At 46.9% G+C, this 18,712-nt stretch overlaps 2 protein-coding genes across 2 annotated transcripts in view; one reads left to right on the forward strand and one right to left on the reverse strand.

Annotated features, from left to right (window-relative positions):
* Positions 1-12,139, forward strand: part of LOC125952640 (vesicular glutamate transporter 1) — a 32,971-nt gene extending 20,832 nt beyond the window's left edge. Inside the window, exons 3-8 of the mRNA XM_049682243.1 lie at positions 1,969-2,260; positions 5,096-5,329; positions 5,403-5,867; positions 5,943-6,128; positions 6,208-6,393; positions 7,394-12,139. Of these exons, the coding sequence (XP_049538200.1) occupies positions 1,969-2,260; positions 5,096-5,329; positions 5,403-5,867; positions 5,943-6,128; positions 6,208-6,393; positions 7,394-7,801 (1,771 nt within the window). The 3' untranslated portion in view covers positions 7,802-12,139. The remainder of the gene's footprint in view (positions 1-1,968; positions 2,261-5,095; positions 5,330-5,402; positions 5,868-5,942; positions 6,129-6,207; positions 6,394-7,393) is intronic.
* A 6-nt stretch (positions 12,140-12,145) lies between these two features.
* Positions 12,146-18,448, reverse strand: LOC125952652 (lipase member H). The gene is made up of 4 exons (XM_049682261.1): positions 17,537-18,448; positions 13,163-13,864; positions 12,918-13,086; positions 12,146-12,847 (listed from the first exon to the last, which is right to left on the reverse strand). The coding sequence occupies exons 1-4, from the start codon at positions 17,604-17,606 to the stop codon at positions 12,730-12,732; spliced, it is 1,059 nt and encodes a 352-aa protein (XP_049538218.1). The 5' UTR covers positions 17,607-18,448; the 3' UTR covers positions 12,146-12,729.
* Positions 18,449-18,712: the final 264 nt, after the last annotated feature.

Here is an 18,712-nt window from a genome sequence, read left to right on the forward strand (position 1 = left end):
CCATAAAGTGGAAGCTCTTCTTCGTCGCCAAAATGATGATTCGCCGGTTTTCGGTTGCTTTCCCCATCTTCATTATCGGCTTCTGAGGCTTCTGAGCAGCGAGAACAGAGCAGAGGATTATCCTCCTGAGCCTAGCGATCACGACAAAGTTGAAGTTGTCACCAGCTTAACAGCGCCCGCGCTAGTTGGATGTTGGACAAATGTGACTCGTAACCATAATAATGATCGCACAACAAATGGCGACTGGCGTCGTGGTATAAGGGACCGTGGGGCGGTCTAACAAATGGGAGAACATTTGTGGCCGACAAATTATCAATTACATTTCGCCATGTTGTGCCCAGAACGACATGGTCGGTACCAGTAAAACCCCGTGGAGTGGAAGCTAAAAAGTGCAATGCTCGGCAGAAAGTAGTAGGCACTCTCCAGGGGGTGGGACAACACAAGGGAGTTGCCCTCTCCAACTGTGAGAGCGGAATGAAGAACATTCATCATCAAACCACCACCCAGCACTCCCTTTGTGGACATTTGCATATCCCCGGCTTACGGTTCGGATGGCCGGAAAAACACGTATCGGGATGCTGGCTGGCTGGCTGCCTGTACGGCGAGAGTGTTCGTTGTTCGATTTTCGTTTTTCCGGTTTTCCGGTGAATACTAGATCCCTTACTCCAAATGCGTTCGTTTCGGGAGTTTACTTGAAGACGGTGCTGCGTACGATTCGCGCGAGAAAATGGACCCAACGGAAGTGAAGACGGTCTACTACCCCCTCTCGAAGTCGAAGAGTCAAGACGCGCGCGCGACGCACACACCGAAATCGATGCGAAAGCATTTGCGTGAACGGAAATGACGTTAAGTGGGTCTTTTTCATTTAATTTCATTTTCTCAATTATATTTCGTCTCCGGCGTAGGCGTCTTGGCGCGACGCGCGTTTTCCTGACAGCTCGAGCGTAGCATCGGTTCGCTCAAGGTTGTCTCAAGAGTACTTTCCGTTTGATGGCGGACCCATCGGACAGGATAGGTCGTGAAAGGTTTCGAGTGGAAGTGTCTTAAGGAATCCCTGGTTTTCTTGCTCTATTTGAATGTCTTGTGTTTGTGAGGCTTGCAAGACAATCGTGCTAGTTGCTGGCGTCTCATCGCTGTTGGCTAGACTTACTAGGATTCTCATCCCATGTCCAGATTGTAACCGAGTCTCTACACGGGCGCGAGAAAGCTGAAAATGAGATGAGAATGAAAAAGGCGAGAATGTCAAATCCCATACATTAGTGACAGCCTACTTGTATCTTTACATTTCCATTTGTATGGGATTTGACATTCTCAACTTTTTCATTCTCATCTCATTTTCAGCTTTCTCGCGCCCGTGTAGATGAAGTGTAAGAATCTAAGCCAATATACGATGTTAGTTTCTATTTTCTAGCGTTCATACTATGAGATTTTCGGCTTGAGAATTGGTGAAACTATAGAGAACTGTTGTTTGTTTCACAAATCAAATGTTCTGTCGTTTGGAGTAGCTGGAATCTGTAAAAATAATTTGACATGAGCAATTAAATGACAAAGAACATTATGACAATTCTATCTGTTTTATCATCTAAAGTGTTTATAAACGTAGCAACTTTAGAATGATTTTTCCCATTTTCCGTTGGTTTAATATCGTACGTAGCTAAGAAAACGAGATCAGGGTTAAAATCCACAATAAAAACCTTAAGAAAATGCGACAGCTCTAGCTCCATATATATTTAGGTCCATATATATTAGGTCTTAGCTACATTTTTCGCCAAAATATTTTACTCTGCTCAAGAAATCAGACTGTTGTCGTGCAATACTGCATAGACCGCGCAGGACTACTGTTCTTCCATAAAGTACAGATGATAGATACATACATCTAAGGCAATTCCTCCAAAGAAGACACTCTATGCATTAAAACACATTTACTAATGTTTCTCCTTTTCCGTTTCCTATTTTTATGTTCCACAGTGGCTTCGAGAAGTTCGAGATGCCGAAGCACGGGTACGACCAGATGGATGGGGCGGCGATGGGTGGCGGTGAGTACCAGGCCGGTGCCGATACCGGCGGCAACGATTCGCCGATGTCGTTCGAGGAGATCGAACGGCCACCGCTCCGTCACGTCGACAAGTACGTCCGGGCCGAGTGTCCCTGCATCAAGACGACCCGCTACACGATATCGCTGATGACCTGCCTCGGTTTCATCATATCGTTCGGCATGCGCTGCAACATGGGAATGGCCAAGCTGCAGTTCGAGAACGGGGTACGTTTACTTTGTCACCTGCATGTCACCTGTTTTCCATCGTTCCAGGGATTTCCATTAGTCCTTTGAGTCGCGGTGTGTTCCGTTACGTTAATTATCCTTCCATATCCTGCCACGTGCCGACGATGATGATCATCGCGGAGTCGCGCGACGAGTTTTGCTAAAGCGAACAAAAGCGGTGTCCTCGGCGCGAATGGGGACGAGCATTGGCGGGTCGTTCGTCCTTTTCTCTATGTGGGGCTCCCACATTACGTGTGTCATCGAACCTTCCCCATAAGCAGCATAAGCCAACATTAATGGTGATGTAATGGGGGAGGGGAAATTATGCGTTTCCTTTTTTTCGGATTTCTATGCTCACTCACCCCCGGGGGGAAAACCATCGAGGAAATGAAAGATAATGAACAGGCAAAAATCTCCGATCATAACTCCCGTCCCTCCAACCTATGTGGGTGAACACGTGGGTTCGATTACGTGTCTTATGAAAGAGATCGCTCAACCGGCATCGGTGGCAAGATAAGAACCAAATCGTCGCCAAATGAAAGACCGACGCGAGGGGTTCGTGTCGTGGCGAACCGTGGCTGACCGACTCCACCATGGGGAGGAAGGTGGTGGTGAGAGGGTGTAGTGTATCGGAAAAAATATGAAATTTTATGGAGTCAAACATAATGGAAGCATTTATTAGGAATGTGGCGACGGCGTCGGCGGCGGCGATGACGACGACGACAAAAGATGATAATTTTTTATTCATGAGTCATTGCACGTAAGGGAGGGGAAAAGGAAGTAGAATGGAAGAGCAGGATTTCCCGGCATGTTAAAGGGGGATGGTCCGGGGGATGGTCTCACGTTCCTACGCCGCGAAGGGGTCCAATTTTGGGCAGACGAAATGACGAACGGCCGGTCGGTCGGTTGGTGGGATGGTTGATCGTGGCAGCGGAAACGGATAAGGACTGGGCCGGAAAAAGGCCGGAAACGAGCATAAAAAGAGCCGAGAAAATGACAACAAACTGAGCGACGACGGCGGCGTCGAACGACCTACCATTGACGCCATGCTGGGCAGAGATTCGTTTCCTCGGTGGGATGCGTTGGCCGAGGACAGTCGTCCGGCCATTGTTTGGGCCGTGGGTGTTGCTGTGGAAAATATTCGAAGCTTCCGGTTGCATCGTCGGCTCGATTTAACTGGAAAGCGGAAGGAGATCCTCTTCCATTTCGCTTCGGTCCGGTGGGTTTTCCCGATGAATTCTCACTCGGAAGATGTATCTTCTATTCTTTAATGTCTATATTATGGGTTGGATTAAAGAGGGAATGCTGCTGATAACAGAGAACTTTCGTTCTCTTTTCAGTTACAAAGTTACGAACCGTTTTTACACATTTTTCTTCAACCTATGCGGATGTTCTGTTAAATTCTCATTCTGTACATTAGAAGAAGCACCTAAATGTATCTCAAAACTATTGGTTGAAGTTATTGTGGTTTTACTACTGTATCGAAAAAATAAGGTGACATTGGATGTATTTTGAAAGTTCCTTAATTTTTCTTCGAAATCAATTTTTTTGCCATCAAAGTAATCCCTCCCAAACACAATTCACTTATACCGACGAATTTTCCAGTTTTCTAAACACGCGAAAATGTCGTCTTTAGGAATGTCCTTCAGCACGTTTTTCGCAACGGCTTGAATCTGCTCTATCGTGTCAAATCAGTGTCCCGGATCGAATTTTTGGGCTTGTCTAATAGCCAGAAGCCAAATGTAACCAAATCAGGCGCATGCGTTTTTATTGGAACGATATTAGTGAAAATTTTGGCGAAAAAGTCACAGAAAACCAATGAAGTGTGAGATGGTGAATTATCGTGATCGAGCGCTGACGCGCTTGAGATGCAAAACATCCTTCCAAATGTAATTAGCGGATATGTTTGATATGCTAATATCATCAGCAAAGTCTCTTGTTGTGAATCGACGGTTTTCCAACACCAAATCTTTGATTTTTTGGTCTTGAACTGCATCGATTGTCGTTGGTGGTCGTCTAGAGCGTTCTTCCTCTTCAAAACGTTCCCGATCCTCCTGGAAGTCTTCCCACCTACTGTAAATAATTTTTTTTGACTTAGTATCGTCACTAAAGGCATTCTGTACCATTCGCATTGGTATATTCGCAGCAGAAAAAATATTTTTAATGCAAATTCTTTACTTAAAAATTTGCGACATGCAGAAAAACGAAGAAGCACTTTTAGCAGTTCACAAAAAAATACATATCTCAAACACTAGTGAATATTTTGACGTGAAACTTGCCATGGTTGTCAATAACAGTGCTGACAACCTATAAAAAATACAAAACTAAAGATATCCATTTACGCGGGCAATTTGGACACCGTGTTACCTTACTTTTTGGACACTGTAGTATACGAGGATTTTTTCTTTCGAAAATGATTTTTAATAAAAATAGAAATACCAAATAATATTTTTTTCTTATTTAAAGATTCATACTAACTTCAAAGAAATGTAGATAGCTGAAGATGGCATTAGTTTTGTTTGGACTCTTATTTCAAAGAATACAATCATCTAAAAAAATCGAAGTTTCTTTTCATTATAGTGTACACTTTAGAAAATAGATTAAAATTTAGAAGATTCAGTAACAATAGCTGCTGTACATTATGTTGAATTATGCTTCCATTTTTTGCAAGCTTATTAAACAAAGCAAGGTTCTGAATGACAAACATAATCGTTTTTCCAACCTTGTCTCCGCCAATTTGCCGTCGGCATTCTTGTTTGTCAACGATTGCCGAGCACCAACAAGAACACCCAAGTCCTCATAACTATTGCACTTCTTGATGCCTTTTGCTTACAGTCAGTGAAGTACAACTGGACGGTGGCGATGGAGAGTGCGGTCGATTCGTCGTTCTTCTGGGGCTACCTGGTTACGCAAGTGCCCGGTGGTTTCCTGGCGTCAATGTTCCCAGCGAACCGCATCTTCGGCACGGCCATCGCTATGTCAGCCTTCCTGAATCTGCTCGTTCCCGGCGCCATGATGCTGCATCCTACCGTCGTCATTCTGGTGCGCGTACTCCAGGGTCTTGTCGAGGTGAGTGGCGCATCGTACTCCAGCGCACACCACCTGGCAACAATCTTTACAAACACCTTCCGTTCTCCAACAGGGTGTAACGTACCCGGCGTGCCACGGTATCTGGCGCTTCTGGGCACCACCGCTCGAGCGGTCCCGGTTGGCAACGATGGCGTTCAGTGGTTCGTACGCGGGCGTTGTGATAGGTATGCCGATGTCCGGTATATTGACCGGTTCGATCAGCTGGCACGCACCATTTTACTTCTACGGTGTGATGGGCCTCATCTGGTACTGCTTCTGGTTGTGGCTGTCGTTCGAGAAGCCACGCCAACATCCAACCATCTCCGTGAAGGAGCTAAAGTACATCGAAAAATCGCTCGGCGACTCGGTATCGCTACCGATGCCCACCATTGCAACGACCCCTTGGCGACACTTTCTCACATCGATGCCGGTGTACGCGATCATCGTGGCGAACTTTTGCCGCTCGTGGAACTTCTACCTGCTGGTGCTGTACCAGAGTGCCTATCTGAAGCACTCGTTTGACTTCCGAATCGAAGAGGTAAGTGACGGTGACGGCAGGAGATCCCTTTTTTGATGCTCTTTAACATTCGTCACTCTTGGAATGTTCTGTCAGACTGGTATTCTAGGAGCACTGCCTCACCTGCTAATGACCATCATTGTACCGTTCGGCGGTATGCTGGCCGATCACATCCGGAAAACGGGTCTCCTATCGACGACGAACGTACGCAAGCTGTTCAACTGCGGTGGCTTCGGATTGGAAGGATTGTTCTTTTTGGTAGTGGCGCACGCCACTAGTCCGGTAAGTAGATGCGCCAGGAAACGTCATAGTCAGCAGCAGCAGCAGCCATTGTTTGTAATCATCCTTTTGCTATTACTAGATGGGCGCAGTGACGGCTCTGACGCTCGGTGTGGCGTTCAGCGGGTTCGCCATATCGGGTTACAACGTCAATCATCTCGATATTGCCCCACGGTATGCCAGTATCCTGATGGGTATGTCGAACGGTATCGGTACGATAGCGGGACTGATTTGCCCGATAGCGATTGATCACCTTACGCGAGGCCAGGTAAGTTCTGCAAGAGCACAAGCATGAGACTTCGTAATCAGATTTCCCGATTATGCTGCATCAGCAACCGCACTTGCACTGTTCTACGACCAATCGAGCAGCTCGACCGGTCGATTTGCGTTCCCTTTTTTCATTGGCAAACCACCACCACCACCGTCAACACCACTACATTACTGCATGGTGGATGAGGTTGCATGGAATAAATTAAATTCGTTATGATGTTACACGCTCGTTGGTTTCGAACAAAAACGCCAAAAGGCAAGAGTTACGGTCGGCGGGCATCGGGCGACAATGCGAGAAACCCTACACCGAGAGCCCGGCCACTGGGAGGGAGAGGCAGTAGAAGTGTTTTCAAACATTTTCCAACCATCCCCAGGCCCTGTCTGCTTCCGGGGGATTCCTGAAAGGATTGGTGGAAGGGAACAGACTGAATGGAGATGGCTTTTAAAATCTTGAAAGTATCGCCACACAGCGCAGGGTGAAAGGATGTGGAGAATGGCGTTGCCAAGGGATGCGATTTTATGCTGCGTCTGCATGTTCTGTCATCTCCCCATCGAGAATCTAGGAACCGGCGCTACGGCTGACTATCTCATTGGTGACGGTTGGATGAATATGCATTGTTTCGTGTTTCGCTGACGCCAGTGACGACGATGGTGACGACTGTGTTGAGTATGGTGTTGTTGTTGTTGTTGTTGAAAATAGATTGTGCAAAACCACACACACACAAGTGCAGGTTTTGCTATTTGTTTGCTAACAAATAAACAAACAAACACACTCGCTGTCTCTTTGAAATGTGAACCACCTTTTGGGGGGAAAAGGAAAATAGAAAATGGCGATTGCATTGCTTCTAGAAACGTTTTTATCAAAGAGTGATGCATATTAGGTGCTTAGATTCCATAAACTTTAACATAAATTTATAAAAAAATCCTGATCGATCAAAGATTTAATTTTTATATATCTTTCCGTTAACAAACGATTTTCTTGTGGGTTTTTCTTGTAGCCAAAATCTTGCTGGTCCACGGTGTTCACGATAGCGGCCACCGTCCATCTGGTGGGCATCACGTTCTACGCCATTTTCGCTTCCGGTGAGCTGCAACCGTGGGCTGAGCCGACGCTTGACGAGCAGCGTGCCTGGGATCCGGTCGGTACCGGGTACGAAAAGGAGACCGCATTCAACGAAGCTGGGGCAGGTGGTGGTGACAACGGTGGAATGGCGGGCGGAACGGCGGCCCCCTTCGGTAATCCGTCGGCGCAGATCAACAGCACCAAGACAGTGAGCTACGGTGCGATGCAGCACGTTGCCGGCAACCCGTTCGCCAATCCGACGGCAACGATCAGCGAGGAACCGGTGCAACCGGAGGCGAGGGATACGTATCTACACGGAAACCCTACCGAACGTACCTATTGACCTGTGCGCGCCAAGAAAACCGTAACATTCTGCTTGAACTAGGCGAGCTGGCGTAGGAGCGGGTCAGCGGATCGTACACCAGAGTTAATCATGTCATCTGATAACACCTATATTTAACCTAACTGAGTCTACCAGCACTGAGCACTGAGCAGTACCGCAGACTAGGGAGAAGAGGATCGACGCAAGGGCCGCAAGAGGGGCCGAATATTGCCGAACTGGGTGGTTAAAGAGTAAGAAAAAAAACAGAAAGGAAAAAATACAAATTAACACTAACCCTGCTTAAGCAATTAAAAACCACTAGATAGTGACTAACAAATATACTATGAATATCTAGCGAAGATGCACATCGTATTTACAAGAGAAGAATTCGAGACTCGGAGTGTACATACCAAATCGTGGACAACAATGGACGTTACGGACGATTCTAAAGTACGATACACTGCTGTGTCCGCCGTGTACCCACTTTGATTGAACTACTGCCGTAGGATATAGATAAGAGCTGGAGGAAGGTGAGCTGTAGGGAGCAAACAGGAACAGGGAAAGGAGGCAACTGTTAAACGAACGCACTGAGTACGAAACCGATTCGATCCCATCGCGACAAGCAATTTGACGAAGGGAAAGCGAAACTGGCATGTAATTAATCCAATCCAATATAAGTAGTTTAAAGGCATAAACAACATTCGTAGGCTTCATATCAATCCAGTCACACTCACACTGCTGCTGACGAGTGAGTGGTGATGATGTTGATAAGGGAGCTGAACCAATGAGCATGATACAGTGACAGATACCGATATGCTGGAGCGTGGAGGCACCAAACGGCCTCCCATCTTAGATTACCGTTTGATTGTTTGGCTATGTATGTAGATAGCGCGATGCGCAGGAGAGTTGAGTTTTGTTTCGCGTTTGCGCTTCCATTCCGCGATGTACCATACGGCGCACTCTACTGCACTCGACGACTGTGTAACACCTTTGCTTTCGAACTAAACAAGTCAATTCGCCGGATGTCAGAATGGATGTTTGCTGCTGCTTGGCGTCGAGGAAGCTTTCTTCGCGAGATCTCGAGATCATTCCCGCAAACCCACTACTACTGCAACCCATTAGCGGCAGTGTTTGGGTTGAATGATCTACTAATGGTACCCACGGCAGATGATGCGACCATGACCGTTAAGCGATTGCGAGCTATGACGCAGTTGAGGCCGTGTAGCTAATTGGTTTGATCGTTAATTCATGCGCAGCAGCATCCTTCTGATTCGTTTGCGCAGGCATGGCTAATGTACTGTTTCAGCATAGGTTCAGCATAAGTGTAAAAGAACATCACCGAACCGAAGACAGTATTGATGGTTGGTGGTGGTGATGATGATGATGGTGGTTTGGTTGGGATTTTTGGAGCTGACGCGGAAAGCGCGAAAGAAAGAAGAAGCGTTCTGTACGATGAGATAACATTTGAGGTGTCAACTCACTCTCAAAGGCTGTGGCGACAATAATAATACTAGTGGTAAGCGAGATTTGGGCGAGGCTGGTGGGTTGAATGAATTCATTCGATCCCCTCCTCCCATCTCTCAACAAAACAAACCCCCGCTCTAGGTTAAGAAATCATCAGACTGGTGCTGAGATAGGTATTACTCTGTTTTTGTTGGCTAATAATGTTGGATACTTTAACGTGACGCGACCGGGAAGGTGTGAGTACGGTGTAGTTGTAAATAGCCTAGAGCATAAAGCGTGTATGTTTTATGTTTTCCCTCCATTCGACTAAATAAGACGCCAAACGTGGTCGTCGATGCTGTCGCATCGTCGGCTCTTTCGTCGGCGTGCTGCGAATGTGACAAACAAACAATAATGATATGTAATAAGCGAGGTACGTAAGAAGGTGGTAAAAGGTGTGTGCGTGAGTGTGTGAGCGCGCGTGTGTGTGTGTGTGTGTGTGTGTGTGTGTGTGTGTGTGTGTGTGTGTGTGTGTGTGTGTGTGTGTGTGTGTGTGTGTGTGTGTGTGTGTGTGTGTGTGTGTGTGTGAATGTATGTGAGTGAGTCTTTGAGCCACAGTGATATGGTTGCTGCAGTAACAGCTCATCAAAAAAACATAAATCGTACGCCGCCGACTACAAACGAGGTCACCTCGTCACATAACTACTCCTCCATCGCCGCGTGTGCGTCGGTGACACACGAGAAGCACAGGAGAAATGGGAACATTACTGACATTTAAAAAGCAATTCCCATACCACGGGGCATTCCAATTGCATCCGTTTTTCAACAACAATAAAAAAACTAAGGATCATTGGCCGTATAGTGAGTAGGTCGATGAGCTAAGCAGGATCTACTTACCCAGGCGCAATGTAACGTGTCTCTTGCATATGCTGTATCACTCAAAGACAAAGACAGAGGCTCTTGTTCCAGGATGATATGCTAATGTTACCATCGAACCATCGAATGCATTCATCCACTAAACGGGTATAATAATGGCGAAACGAGTAAATGAAAAATGTTGCGAATTGTATAGTGTATACACTGGTACTTTAGTTTAAAACGGTAACGCGTTACCGAAACCAAATGTCTCTAAAACGGAAACGTGACCCCTATACGCGATCAATTGAAATTTTAGTGACAGTAGAGTGTACCCTCTTAGTTCCTTACCTGTTTACCAAAATAACCTGTTGTCGGATCAACCCCATTTTAATGCCAGAGGATTGTGTTTGACGCAGCAAACGGCCTCTGCGCGTAGTGCTCAGTTCAGTTTTCGTGACTCTATCGTGAATCTATCGAACGCCGGAGGCGCAAACAGCTTCGAGGGAGTCTCTACGATAGGTGTTGCACTGCTCAATAGCATGTATACTGTAAACTAGTAGCGCGCATAGTAGGTTGGCACGGAAAGGCATTGTTTTCCCAAATAGCGCACGAATACGAGTGTGTTTACAATTGTAATCAGGATGACAATCGACACTGATCGACGATCGGCATCCTCCCTTTTCATGGTAGTCTATCCTTCCCAAGTAATGGCCGCTCGGTTGCCACTTCCGGCAGAGCGACACCACGGCACAAGTAGATAAGCATAAAGGCATCCCTGTATAAAGGCAGCGTGACAGAAGTGTTACTATAGTATTACGCTATACTCCGTCGTTGGTTTTCGTTTTCTGTTATAGACTTTTAACATCTCTTCCGGAGAGCAACCAGTTTTTTCTTGCTTACGATATGATCGTTGTTGTTTGAATTGAAGCAGACAGAAGCGAGAAGCCGCGCAATCGATCCCTAGCAACCGTTGCAAAAGGATCCGTCGGCTCGGGGATATCGATACCAGTTCTAATAATAAAAAAAAACCAATGGTAGCAGCTTTGTTACCGCCAACAATACAAGAATATTACGCAAAACATGATCGCAAAGTCTGAACCTGGCGCCCGAGGCACAGGTTCAGCGCTAGTTAGTAGTTCCGTACGTTGTTTTAGGAGTTTAGCGCGCGGCGAGTAGTAAGAAACCCCTCAACCTCCTAGCCCCTAGCCTCTTTCTCCCCATGTAACCGATTGCTAGTCACACGTCGTCGGTGGTCGGTCGTTGGCCGGTCATTGGTGTAGGTGCTGTGCTAGCCATACTCGTTGAAACATATAATATTAATGATGATGATGATGAGTGATGATGATAATCTGGTGTGAATGTAAAACCCATTAGCAAACACGTTAGCAAACTGTACATTATCCAGCATGCCAGTAAGCCAATATGTAACTATACAGCACGTAGAACTATTTAGCGATAGCATAGGAATCCCAGGTCCTGCCAGCCCCTGCTCCAGACGGAGGGGTGCGATCTATGGTATCTGCATCAGTTCGTTCTCAGTAAACCCAAAAAAAATAAAACAAAAACTGGGGCTCGGTTGCGAGAACCTACCCCCCCTTGTAACGAATAGGTGTCGGTGGTCTGAGGAGTTGACTCAGTTTCAGTATTCAATATTTGCATTCGTCTCGTTGTTATAATCGCATCATAATCAAATCATCGTAACTTTATGCTTAGCGTATGAGTAAGTGGAACCGAACGGGCATATGAGCAGACAGGCGATGCCGGATGCGAGCGAATGACAAATACCAATCCAGCACACGACGAAGACGTTCGATTAAAGCGTACAGCCGCAGTATAGCATTACACCTAGTTACGTATTCTCTCTAGCCTGGTCCCGTTTAGCGGATATTGGAGCGTACCGTATATATATCATCTCTTGTGAACGTTGCTGATGAGAGGCGCCGTCCCATCCCGTACCTCGTACGAGCGTACCAGGATGCTGAGGCATAAAAGACACGAAAGGCAAGACCCGTTTACCCCACAATAAGCAGGCACTACTCACTCACAGAACGTGTACACGTGGAATCCAAATAAAAAGGCGTATATTTAAACTGTTGAACTGAACCAACGCTCTGGTGGATGGATCGATGAAGCTTTATTACGTATTCTCTTCTACACTACCGCTATCATACCCCCTCTTGCTCTTCGTGTGTCCCTATTTCAACATGTATCGGCACATCATCTCAACTGGTTGGCGACGGCAATACTGTGATTAGTTTGCACGTCTAATAATGGTCGTCCATGACGGACGCCACGCTGTGCCATCCTTCAGCGAATCCGAAATCTAATGAACCTCTTCGGCGTTCGTCCTCATCGGATGGCAGTCCTATTGTCGTTGTCGTCGTTTGACGAAAGAACCTCAAACCTAGCGATTCCCTTACCCAACTACTAAAGCTACTAGGGTAACTAATCTAACCGTTTGCTAACTAATCTAACCGTTTGCTGCCCTTGCATGTTTTGCTAATACTAGTAGCAGTTTAGTGGTTCTGCGTCGTCATGTGTACTCCGAATCTTCTTAAGAAAACGGTATATTGGTCACTGCTCATATCACAACCATTTGGCTTTTGACGAATCTGCTCCGCTGTTGCTGCTGCTGCTGCTGCTGCTGCTCACTTTCTTCGCACTCCGCTGTACTCGGATGTTTTGGCAGTTCGTCGGTTTTTCCCAGGAAATCCTCTTGCGTACGGGGGCTTTGCATTCGTCGTAACGTAGTACACACCACGTGCCCTGCGAAAAAGGGACATATCATGAAGGGTTGATTGTTCGACTCGATGTTGGTCCACAAGACGATACTTACTGTTTGGAAAGGTGTTCTCCCATGAGCACGTAATCGGAGTCCTTGGGTTCACACCAACCGAGCAGATAGGAGATGAGCGTCGGGCACGGACCAGCCCAGAATCCTCGCTCACTGTTGATGGATTCGATGAAGTATGGCGTCACTTTCGTATGGTCACAGGCCAGTGTTTCTGCAAGACAAGAAAAGATAGATGTCATTACTAATCCGGAGATCCGCTGCACCTTCCCACTACTTGGTATACTTACGGAAAATGGTTGAGCTGGCACATCCTGGCTGGCTGGTGCCACCATTGACGTAGAAATCAGCATGACCACCGGGGTTCCACTGACCGAGAATACCGGCGCCCGTGTGGATGATATCGACAAAGTGCGCATCCGATGGATCCAGGTCACGTGAGTTGTTTGATCCTCCGTAAAAGAAAATAGTTGGATCGAGCCCGGTTATACGGCCCAGTTTACCCTCTTGCGGTGTAAGATAATTCGCGACCAGGCCTGCTATATGAGCCCCCACACTGTACCCGATGAGATGCATATCGTCCGGATTAATACCTCGCGGATGTCGCGCAATATACTTGACCAGCTGCGAAACACACAAGCTCCCAAAGCGTGGTGCCCACTCGATCTGGCTTAAACAGGGTTCGGTTACTGCCGTTCCATAGTCCACGATGATGATGTTGTAGTTGCCGCGCGTAAAGTACGCCTTACGCATGTCCGGGCTGGGCGACAGGTTACGGCCACCGCCAAATCCATGGATGACGATCTTGACCGGATGCGATGGGTTCCAGTGGGTGTAGTAGAGTGATTCTGGGTCGAGGACATCGATCAGCTCGGGGGTTTGCTGTGTACGGCGTGTGTAGAGGTAGAACTTGATCTTTGGATGCGGGCAGCGGTAAGGTTTCTCGAGGCACGAGGTCGTGTTGAACACATTGTTGGTTTCCTTCTTCTGGGCTACAATTGTGTTGCGGAGGAAGGGGAGGGCAGAATAAAAAGGAAAAGTTAACGAATGAAAATGCAGTTTTCGAACGCATGAATGGCCAACGAATTGGACAATCCAATTGGTTAATGATACTGCAAGGGGGGCTATTATACATTAATTTTATGAAGCCAGTAGTTGACCCAAATTCGTTGTAGGCCCCCTGTCCTTGTGCCCTACCGATGAGTTGCAAGATGAGCATTCCAATGAGCCCACCGTGGAGACATTAAACGGTCGCCTTCGCCTTCATTTCGGTTACCAGACCTACCACAGTGATGTAATTACATGTGAGGCCCTGCACAGGTTACAATTAACGATTGTGTGTTTGGGATTGTCCCAGTAACCGACAAACATAGTGATTGTTTCCTGTACGTTTTGCACTCTAAGTGAATTGTGTAATACTCGTTCTCCTACCTGCATTTATGCTCTGCGAGCGCAAAGTATTCACGCTGTGCTGGCCATTATGTAGCCCAACTAACAGCTTCTAGACTTCTAGCATTGGTACACCCATTTATAATCCAACCCAACTATCCAGCAACCTTTGCCTCATGGGTTGCGATCTTGAACGATCGGTGATTGGGAAAGTTAGTAAATTAGCTCACCGACAGATCAATGTCCGCCGCTACTCTATTTTCAATGACGGCCTAACGAAACCGAAGTGTATGGCCTTCAAAAAGCTTCACTCTCTTCTTCTCCCGCCGGCGATCGATCAAACTAAAGTGGTGAGCCTAGGGGCAGTGTTCGTGGTCGCGAAACTCTCAAGCACGTGAGGTTTTCAAGGGGCCGCACACCTTTCGCGTTTGGCGTGTGCCGCTGCCGCTTCGCGCGACGTCTAATTCCGGCTGACCTTTTGACGAAACGTTTGCGAGAAGCATGCGTAATTAAAAACGTGATCAAGTAAGGAGGCTTCGGTTTTGTCCATATTTTCAACAATATGTTTAATCATACTATGGACTTGTTTGTTTTTGTTTTTTAAATTGTCAGCAGGGAAGCTGTTATGCCATACTTGAGCAGGTTGAACTGCTGATTGGGATTATGAAAGTCAATTTTTCGCTGCTTTTTTCATCCTACAGCTAAACGAAAATACATATTTATTATCACTCTGATATAACTGTTCGTGGAAAACCTGCAATCAGATACCGTCTCTTGTGGTCAGCAAGTCACATTGAGTATTCCTCCTGTACCGGTTGATTTTTAATGTCTTGACCGACTTTTATTTTCTTGGAATGTGGAATCTGTTCATCTAGTTTTCATTTGATTTAGTAACCTAGTAGATGTGAGACATTATCTTATTCTTGCTCTGCTTTGTGGGGTTCTAGTGGGAATTGCATTTTTCATAGATGGTGCTATTGGTTGTGAATTGAAGTTGATTTTAAAAAAAAATTTGTAATAGATATGACAAAGAGCTTCATTCAAGACCTCGTTTATGAGTGGAATTAGATTGCAAAACTGGTTTCTGGCTAAAACGGCCCCTGAATCAGTATAACTGTTAACATTAAATTGAAAATGTGCACACTTGGTACCCATCTGAGGTAATTCTATGATTCTGTTTACGGAATGTACAGTCATAGACTTTCTAATTCCAGCTTAATTTGCACCAAATATGTGTCGTCCAATAATGCGTTAATTGATAGTTTTCACTTTACCTATTTATATGTCCACACTCCACCGCCACTGAAACAAAGCCACCAATAGTTTCGTTAATGCTTCTGGTAAACACCGAGCACCAGGAAGCACCATCGGCACATCCAAAAACTGCCCCTCAAAAATGAACCTCGAAATACTTTCACCTTACCCATCCGCGAGCGAACGTTCCGGCAAGCGCCATTTATTGCCGGCTGCAAAACATCAACAAATTGCGAACCTACAACCCGTCTGGACCGAAAAAACCCCGCCGAAAAACCGGATAAGTGTGCACAACTTATGCGCCAAGCCGCCATAAAAATACTACCGGCAACGATACCAACTTTGGCAACAAAACATCGCGCATGCTGCTGCTGCTGCTGCGTGTCGACTCATCCGAAGCTCAACACTCAATCGGTTACGGCAAAACGGGTGGGGTGACTACGGTGGCCAACCTATTACAGCATACTTGTGGGCCGCTGCAGTCGAGTCGAACGACGACGGCTCGACGTCACCGTGCATCAGCTGGCCGCCCTTTCTCGATCGTCGATTAGCCGTCTCGATTATTGCATCACATGCACGGTATATGTACGCGCACCACGTACACTCCATGTGGATTGCAGCCATACATTGGCTTCCGAGAACTCACCGAGCTTTCTCCGGTTGCAAGATGACATCCCATCGAATGAACACCACCTCTCGGCCACGGATTCGAGGTGAGTGCGCGTTTCCAGTTGTTCCTGAGTGTTCCGGTTTGCAAAATCCTTTCACTTTCAACCGGCAACTAGTAGCGACAGCACAAGCACAATATGCATAGATAGAGTCAAAGTCATGGCGCCCGTGGAGGCTGTGATTAGCTAGATCAGACCTTAGGTCGTATGTTAATTCTGACGCTCGGAGCCACAATTATCGTGTTCGCCGCCACCTTGACGCCGTCCAGTAGTAGTAGTAGTAGGCTGGAGTGCAGCGAACGTCAAGGTTGCCTGTCGGCCTACCGGGATGATGGCGACTGTAGGTTCGCGCATAGGGTTCGCCATGAAGCGAACTTGGAACGCACCTTACTTCCTTGTTACGCCACCGTACGTGCGTGCGTGCCTTCACCCCTTTTCGGACCCGACACCTTGGACGGTTCGGTCGGTTCGATTCCGGCAGTTGCAGGCACGGATCGAACCATTACATCACTCCCCAACCCCTTGCTTATGCAGCTCGCGGCGTCGCCGAGCTTTGCTGTCTGCCGTCGGGAGCCGGGAAGTTTTTCGATGAAATCGAAAGTGGAACGCTAACCTTGAAAGGAAAGACGGCGGTGGACACGGGGGTGCCGGTAGGAGATGAGTGTCGCAAGGCCTTTCGGTAGTCGCCAGTGGGACTCTGGGGAGGGGAGCGATGTGTCAAGCGAGTGTGTTAAATGCGGCTAAATTTGGCGCAAACTTGTGGCCTAGTCTGTGGGTTGTGGCTGACCGATATGATGGATTCGTTAGTTTGCGGTGTCGAATGACTGAGTACGCAAACCGATACGGTAGCCCATTGTGTGTGACAAAATGCGTTGACAAATACGCACAAATCAGGTCAATACAGGCCCATTGATTGCGATGGCGTTGGTTGAATAAAACATCTTTGTTCAAAACGTTTACTTTGTTTCAGAAAAAAGAGCATTTGTGGACTCTGGTTCATCAGTTAAGTAGCTTAAATTAGGATTCATTAACCGAAGGCCGTGCACACTGTATGACAGACCATGTTTACAACGTAATTGATGTCATTGGATCAAGGGCATACTAAATGTCGTACAATAATGTCCAGAACGGCACCAAGAGACCCATAAACCGGTTTGTCTGTCACCCTGTAAGCTTCTTGCTCTGTCTGAATCTAGACATTAAGTAATAGTTGGAGACATTCTTAAAGTTGCTTTGTCACTGCTTCTAACGATCTTTCAAGCACTTAGAAGAAACCCCAAATCCTTAGTTAAAAGCCTGTATCTGTTTTATCATTATGTTCCATTTGAAACCATTAATTCCCACCGTCTTTACCTTTAATGGTACCCGCGAGCGTCGAGAGGAAAATGAAAACGAATCCAACCGTTGCGACCGGAAGTTGCATTTTGAATTGCACCAACCGACCGATCCAGAGCCGTTTGTAAGCGGTACGCGGATCGAGGGCTCACGAGACACGCAACACCGAAAGAAGATTGCAGCCTATTACACTCAACCCAGCAATATACGTCACTTTCGCTTATACGGCCAGTGCACGCAGACCTTATCCGTTTGGTGGCGGCCGATTTCTCATTTGTTTCGATCGGATCGATGGCGATGCTGCACACACCGTCACGCACTTTTGCCACAAATTCTCTTGGCTGGTAGATCTCCGTTGAGTAACACTTTCCAAAGGGGGTTCCTCCTTGGTATAATATTTGTTTTCGATTTTTGTTCACTTCCCAAGACACTCAGTCTTCCACTGGGATGTCACGATGGCTGAAGAAAAGCAGCGTTTGAACAGTGTGGCTTAAAACAGGTTTTCTCGATGTCTAGTTGTTTCTATGCATTTTTATGTCAACCGCTGACCGGTTTTGGGGTTAGGTTTTCGGAAGGCTTCGGTGCAGCAACCACTTGGAATGCACTGTAGTAAGCGACACAAGAACCTGGAAGCGCTAGATGCTACAGCATCAATACGCCCGAAACGGATTAACACCACCACCACAGATCGATCCGTTTTTTATGAGCGGCTGACTAATCACTCGCCTATTCCGATCACCGTAACTTTCGCTTTTCGCTCCGAAGCGCTCAACGATTACAGCGTTCAGCGAGGAATGCAATCGTTATGAGCACTACTCGGGTAATAGCTAGTAACCTGATGCACAACAAATAACAGCCCAGCACCATTAACGTCAACAACCAACCGCGAACACTCGGAATACGTTAAGATGCAGGAGGACCGCACCGATCGCTGGCTCTACGAAAACTGGCTCTCGCGGTACTCACGCACCTTCTTCGAGGGGGAGCACATGGAACGAAACAATCCCCACCCCCCTTCCCAAACCGGGCACCTAGAGCCGAGCGAACGAGAGCAAAAGAGTGAGCGTGTGTGTGTGTGCCTTGAAGTTCATGGGAGTTTTCAAGACGGGGTGTAGGTTTTTGTTGTTGTTTCATGTTCCCCCAGCCACCGGCCATTGCCATGGCCGTGGAACGTGATAGGGATTGTGCCGGGGT

This window comes from Anopheles darlingi, chromosome 2 (assembly GCF_943734745.1).
Source record: "Anopheles darlingi chromosome 2, idAnoDarlMG_H_01, whole genome shotgun sequence".
NCBI lineage: Eukaryota > Metazoa > Arthropoda > Insecta > Diptera > Culicidae > Anopheles > Anopheles darlingi.